The 7,464-nt window shown below is 36.8% G+C and overlaps 1 protein-coding gene across 1 annotated transcript; it reads right to left on the bottom strand.

The window, feature by feature from the left end:
• Positions 1 to 1,843: 1,843 nt before the first annotated feature.
• LOC146160266 (growth/differentiation factor 8-like) lies at positions 1,844 to 6,182 on the bottom strand. The gene is made up of 3 exons (XM_083384218.1): positions 5,527 to 6,182; positions 4,506 to 4,876; positions 1,844 to 3,928 (listed from the first exon to the last, which is right to left on the bottom strand). Exons 1-3 carry the CDS (start codon positions 6,158 to 6,160, stop codon positions 3,551 to 3,553), a joined length of 1,383 nt encoding a protein of 460 aa, XP_083240344.1. The 5' UTR covers positions 6,161 to 6,182; the 3' UTR covers positions 1,844 to 3,550.
• Positions 6,183 to 7,464: the final 1,282 nt, after the last annotated feature.

The following is a 7,464-nucleotide window of genomic DNA, read 5'->3' on the forward strand; positions in this document are numbered from 1 at the left end:
TTCTTAAAATACTAGAAGTCTAGTTGGTATTTCAAAATGAATGAAGTTTAAAACAGTGTTAATAATTTTGTTGTTTGATGGTCTAATAAGATAGACTGCTTAGTTGCTCAACATTAACATTACACTGTGTGGCAATTACGAGTATACTTATAAACTGGTGCAAGCCACAGGTTATAGGGTAAAGTATTTATATTATAGTTTTATTTTGAAAAAAATCTTAATATTCAGTTAAAGGTCCGATTTGGTATTGATTTATTAAAACACAATTTTCTGCAGTCGAGATATAATTTTGTTTAAAATTTTAGATTTAAAATGGGAACGGATGGTAATTTGATAAATACAAAAGACTCCCAATATGCGACCCCGCTACTCTATATATACCCCACCAACCGCAGAGAAAGATATATAGGTTACAAAATGGCGCTGTCACACCACTACTAGTTCGCAAATCAGAAAAAATACTTCAAAAAATAGTTATTTATGGGAAAATAGTCTACTATTCTAAATGTTTTATTATGTACCCTATTTAAGTTTTGCAACACTAGATTAACACCTTTGGGTCGATTTTCACTATAAAACTATATTTGGGCCGGGTAGTCTCTATCAATATTTTACGTTTGCATTCCGATTTGGTGATTTATTGACTTCCCTTATAAACCATTATTAATAATTTTCCATGATTTTTTTTTAAATTAATCTGAATTTAATATATTATAAGTAAAGAATACGCAAAATTTAATTTAAGAGAGGTATGTAGTGTTTTCAAATAATATTGAAAGTTTTAATAACCTTGTTTAATAGTTTTTTTAAACCTTTTAAAACCAGTTAAATTAGGCAAAACAACAAATAATATAATATTTTAATACTAACATTTCCGTGTAGGCAATGTTTCGCCCAAACCTTGGCAAACACTTAACAAAGGCCAGCATTTCCCAGGGTCATGATTGAATTAAATTTTAAATATGTCATTTCGTTCAAGGGGCTTGGAAAAACTGGACCTGTCCAGTAACCCTTTTAATTTTAGAGTATGTGAACTATCAAGTGTCACGGAATTGGTTGGACCGAACGACCTCAATCTTTCCTGCATGACCGCAAGGCATTCCTTCCAAGAAGTTTATGTTTAACTATAGTACTTAAAATTTAAAATATCAAAATCTGTTGATGAATTTGTTTTTCCTTTAAAGGTTCAACGTGATTTTTAAAAGGCTAGCCGTAAATAAAAAAAAATACAGCAAAGCTGCCAATAAGCGAAAAGAGTCAGCGTTTAATTGCAATTTTAGCCAAACATCCCAACGCAAATGATTGAGGAACGCGTTTTTGTTCAACTTGGGTTGTAGTGAAATCGTTGAGCTGTTACCGCAGTAGGCGCCATTTTACTAAACTGTGTAACGTAATTTGTGTTGTGACTGAATGCCTTAGTTGCTCAAATATGGTGTGAATGTAATAAGAAGTGGTTAATTTGTGATTTATTGGTCACCTGAAAAGTACATGTTTAAGCAATTTTGGGCAGTTATTATTAGGCCAGATGAAATGCCCTAGGGCCTAGGCGAAAACACACATACGACCAATGATTGTAGGAGGTTTGGCAATTGTTAACTTTTCTTTTCTTTTAATTTATATTTCTAACGGATTTAAAGCGAAGTTAATCATTTCTGTTTCCCATTACAATAATTTGAAATTAGGAATTCTGTGTTGGCGTGAAGTCATTGTATCAATGGCATTACATCAATATCGACTTGATGAATCACCACACCCAGTTCCTCAGTCTGGAGATTACTCCGTGACCAACGGCACTTTTTGGCATGAACAAATTTAACAAAACCGATGCACTTGTAAATTTCAACTGTAAAGCATTTGTATTCAGGTTTAGCACAAAAGAAAAAAGTACAACGTGAACTTTAAAAGGATTCTTAAAACACAAAAATAAAAATGTAATGTTCGTCAGTAATACAAAATTGTAATTAGGCAATGAACTATACATCAAATACTATGTAAATATTTGTACACTTATGTATAACAAAAATAAGCTCAAAAAAAAAGTAAAAAATCCAACGAAACACTATACATGACTTCCATACCATGCACAATACATAGGTTTATTTTACAATATGTTGAAGCAGTTAGGAGAAAGTTGCTGTGAAATGCATAAAACGTGTGAGCTCGGTAGCATAAAAATAAAATACCAGCATGGTAACTGTATGGTAACACCAACCCAGTTCACAAAGCAAACAACAATTAAAATTGTTGTAGTCCCCCTAACGACGTATCGTTCATGAATACTTAATTTGAAATGAGAATATTTGCATATAGATATTAACTTGCGTTGCAAGCATTGCAAATAGCACCTTCACTTTTTACATGCTACAAAAAATACAAGCAAAATACTGTAACAACGTTTAAGCTGTTTCAGTTCACAGTTCTCAAGAATGTTACCGAAAAGACGAATTAATTTGTTTCGAAACTTATTGTGTCCACATGAAATGCACCTGTTTGTCGGTTTATACGACAAATCATGAATAAACATATACGTACATATGGTGCAAACGGTCGAATTGACAACAACCATGTGATAGGTTTGAAAGTGCAACAATAAGAAGTTGATAAAAAACAATGGCTCTTGAAATTACTCCATCAGACAATCCTGCCAAGCATACAGATTGTAGCAAACAAATTGACATAAAAGCAATCGTTACAAACCAAGTGTGCAGGATGACCTGGTTGTTGTTATTATTTTATTTGAAATAAGTTTCCATGCTTAAAAAAAATTTCGCGTCTTTTTAAGGTTTGAAAATGTTACTAAATGTCACACGTCTTTCTGCTCGCAAAGCAATTTGACAACCTTTTTGGCAATTATGACGATTAACGTAAGAAAGAAACATCATAAATAACGAAATTTAAAACAAGTTATAAAATAAACACCAAACTCTTAGCTTTTTCTTAATAAAGTCAAAGCATAAAAAACACGCAAATTTAATTCTTGTTAACCGTTTTTTGAAATTACCGGTAAGGTAGTGTGGCGATCTGGAGAAAAAAACACTTTTAGTAGTAGTTTTTACACTCCCCCAAATTTATGCTGTTAATATCCATAATGACATGCGTAAAAACAGGCAAATTGCAATATCAAAGATGAGCAATGATTTTATATGTTGTATCAGGTAATGAAACCGTTGTAATAATGGAAGGCATTGCGCCAGTGACGTACAAATGCACCGATGTTAGCAAATGCGCATGAGTTTTTTTTTAATAAAAACTGGTCTAACACGCTTAATACATGTGTAGCCTTTACGACACCGTGCTAGTTTCTATAGCGGTGTAAAAATAAAAAAGAGCGCAAAAATAAATAAGGGTATAGACTTGAAGCAGCTTACTGAGTCCTTGGACTACATCTCGTTCACGCGTGTCGATATGCTTATCCATTGAGCCCAAACGAGATGCAACCCAAGTTTTCGGGTCGGTTGAAGATTGTGCGATTGGGTATCAGTGCCGATAGGCATTGTGCAGCGCACCCCTGGCAATGTGGATTGCGTGTGTAAAGTGACAACACCGGGCGCTACATACAACCGCAACTGTAAATCTCCATGTCCGGAACAGCGCTGTACACAATTGCTTGGTTCGAGTCATGGTAAAGCATACTTATTGGCTTCAGCTTGGTCCCTACGCAACAGTCCGTCAGCCCATGGCGTTCCACGTCTGTATGTCTGATTAGTTTGTTTCGCAGGTTGGTGAAGTGAAGTGAAGAACACTCGCCGGCGCAGTAACGAGCGTTGTAAGTTACAGGGAAGATTATCCAATCCCAGCCGAACGTGGCGAAATTAATTTGTAGGTCGTACATACAGCAGCGAGAAATACCGTCGTTTATGTTGCACGTCGCGCTTCGCTTTTGTCGATGATTCTGCCTGGCCACCAGGTTCACATCGAGAAATGGTTTCTAGAAAAAAATTGTACAGAATAGGAAAACTGGATGGGAACTAATCCATGAAGATAACTATTTGTCAAAATTTCTTTTGTACTCGGTTTACTATGGCAGATAAATTGAAAAATTTGCGGTATGACGAAACGCCGTAGGTTTCTGGGAAGTTTGAAGTGTGGCGATTCGCTCGTGAGCCGCCTTAAGTAGGTCCTGCGACTGCTTGGGCTTGTTTCTCGCTGACATACGATGTCAAAATTAATTACAGCGTAACACATGCGCGTTTTTTGTCAGATATGTAGTTTTTTTATTTAAATCCCATTCAATGTCCACTGCTAAGCGTTTATTGGCACATCTTTAATGGAATACCAATAGACATTTGTTAAAGTAACACGTAGCCAAACTTTTTCCTGCACTCTGATCACTTTAGCTGGTTGAATATTCGGCAAATTTAGCATGTTACTGCCTGTGTGCTGTAGGTTAGATGTAACTTGTCCCCTACCAATTCCTAAGTCAGGTACGTAAATTGCGTTAATATACGCGGTTGCTAAACGATTTATTTATACCTATTTACAATTGACCTTAGCTTGAAACTTACATTTTGAGGATCAGAACCAGGGGCACCGACGTTAATGAGATTGGCAATTCCTAAAGTGTTTATCGATAATCCGTAATTGTATGCAGGTCGCCTCATCCAGTCTCGAACAACCCCAGTCACGTTGAACTTTTTCCAACGATGTGCTCCAATCCTACTCAAGTTAAGGCGGTAGAATCGAAACATCCTTTTTCGCAATGGTCCATTGGGTCGCCCGGGGAGATCGTATTTGGCAAGTTGCAGGAGTGCATTTGCTCTGCGTGCAGGTCGAACATACACCCATAACCATGCAGACTTTGCTTCGTACGTCATCATTTCTTCGGTAAAATGAAAGTGACAACATGGTTCCGAAACGCCGTCGCCGGTGAACGGAGCTACAAAATTGTAAAACTAATTTTAAAACAAGCGCAATATAGTGAAATGATGAATAGGGATTTTATTTCGCAGTTTTTTATCCACAATATTAACAATCACGAAAAAGTGTTATTTTTTACTTTAGTGGTACGACCTGGAAACAGATCTCGTCGACAGACAGTCATGGCCCAAGGGAGGATTTACAGTATCTATATCTAAAATATTTCCAACATGCACATATCGCAACCATCTTCAGATAACTTATCGTAAGAACTATATAGTTTACAAAATTTGCACAGTCACAAATGAGTGCGTTTGATACGAAACTATTTGTGTACGTACACGTATAAATTAAAACCTTATATATAGTCATGTGTATATTAACTTAGATTAGGCACTTTAGAAATCGCACTGGGCTACAAAAAATAAATACAATATTTCATTGAATAATATAACTTATCTGAGATGTCTGTTTTTTTACTAAACTTTAGCCCTAAAGTATCTCAGAAAGATTTGTTTACTGACGCACACACGCCTAGGCTCAAAACCTATATATACGCCGCAGGCAAGTGAAGTAGTGGGGTATAGGAATGCCAGATTAAAACTTTATTGCAGCAAAAATATGTTTGGCCGGAAAGCCAGTCTTACATATTTACACGTTTCAACTTACGCTTCTGTGATATAATCACGACATCTTTGGTCACAACATTATCTTCATATTCATATTCTTGCGTGGTTTGGTTTATCCCATACTTGCGCATCATTTCCTGAACTGGCGGTGAATTGAGCGGTAACGCAGTTACATTCGGCGGCCGTTCCATGTGGAGTTTCTTTAAAATCGCACTTTTGAACTTTTCGATTCGAAATTGTTTTGATTCTTCGTCAGTTACTGCGCAAGCCTTGTGTCTACCGCAAGGTCTTTCAGAGACTGGATCGTATTCACCTTCAGGTGCAACGTTTGCGTGAACCGACATCATTACCTGCGCGCTATCACGTTGGCTTGACAGTTGTCGGGCCGCATTTACACTATCGTTTTGCGGCTGCTTGTTGCGCCTAGTTTCGTTGTAAAAAACCTGACTTTGACCAGCAACATTTAGTTCTTGTTCTGACAGCACAATAGCATTCTCGCTAGTCGTAGTTTTTGAATCAACATTCTTTACATCGCCGTCTTTTGACGAAATGTTTGTGTTTGAAAAACTGATTCTCGTACTTTGGCCATACGACAAAATAACGCAAATAATAACTACAGACAATGTATTTCTTTCCAACTTCATCTTAAAGTTGCGGTATGTATATTTAAACATCCTATATGGTGTGCTAAGTGGCGACGCTGAAGAAACAAAACAATATAAATATAAACGTTAACTTGCTGTAAACAGTTCCTGAATCTGCCTCACTTCAACTTGACACTTCGAACTTAATTTCTATAAGCCAAAGGGGCTTTGGTCTAACAGCTCAACAGAGTTCTTTACCTAACTTTAACATTTAACAGCCTTAAAGTATGACATTGCTTAATAAGTCATTTATAATATTTTTCTCATAAAGTCTCATTTTATTTAATTTTTTTGATAACCTTTCTAACAATTGAATATACTGTCTTGAGACATCGATCTTTCTCACTACGTGCCACGTTTTTATAAATCATGAAACTTGAAACGACTAGTGTTGGTAACAAAACCAAGTGTGAACGACGTCACGGCAAGACCTGAGACTGACGAATGCTTTTTAGTGCGTGCCTTTATGTTCCAGCTACGGAGCCGTGGGGCTCGGCCGGCGACAGAAGTAGTCTCGGGCGGCGAGGTGTGGCTATTTAATTTTACCGCGGCAAGTCGTGTGGGATGTGGATCATGGAAACAGGTACTTAAGACTTATCGCAGCCTACATATGCACACAGTGCTACTCGGGCAACGTTACTAACCAAGCTCCCGAGAAAATTCGCCTTAAATGCCGACGTTATGTCACTTTTGGAAACTTGTCAGCTTCACGCCTTTCGGCAAGGCGGAACCGTAAACGCTACCCTTTCTCCTTAAAACCGTGTCTGTAACTAAAAATTGATAAACGGTAATACTAATACTCATAAAAAGATTACACAGATGCTTTTTACAAAATAATAGATGCTTTATTTTTATTGCGTCAGCTATTGCGTAATAACTGAACGCGTCATTGATGAAGAGTAATTGCGCCGATCTCACGCAGAATGTGACCTGGCAAAATGAAGGTATACAGCCTACCAATCCTTCCCACATTCTTCTACCGCACGTTTTCGTTAAAAGTGACTTTTTACACGTTCAAAAACCACTCATCACTTTTCGCCCCTGCAATGTTGATGATGTTGAACGAACTGACAAATAGCCTCCCCATGTTTTTTTGGAACTTTTTCTCCTTCGTGCAAAGTAAACGCATTTGACAAATTTAACGATAAATATAACAACTTGTCATTTCTAAATAATTATAACAATATACAGTGCTTTTCTCGATGCATATACTTTGACTAAAACCTAAATTGAGCGAAATACAACCGCAGGACCACATATCCAAATAAACTTCTTAAAATGTTTAGTCAGAACATTGGACTATGCTTCATTAATGTGACTCAGATATTGTAGTA

This window comes from Ascidiella aspersa, chromosome 3, assembly GCF_963924565.1.
Source record: "Ascidiella aspersa chromosome 3, kaAscAspe10.2, whole genome shotgun sequence".
Lineage (NCBI taxonomy): Eukaryota > Metazoa > Chordata > Ascidiacea > Phlebobranchia > Ascidiidae > Ascidiella > Ascidiella aspersa.

Bases quoted from the DNA above. Each gene is read 5' to 3' on its own strand.
- LOC146160266 (XM_083384218.1), bottom strand. From the start codon at position 6,160: ATGTTTAAATATACATACCGCAACTTTAAGATGAAGTTGGAAAGAAAT. The intron at 4,877-5,526 runs GTAAGTTGAAAC...ACAATTTTGTAG, and splicing joins CGTGATTATATCACAGAAGC to CTCCGTTCACCGGCGACGGC. The intron at 3,929-4,505 runs GTAAGTTTCAAG...ATTTTTTTCTAG, and splicing joins CTGGTTCTGATCCTCAAAAT to AAACCATTTCTCGATGTGAA.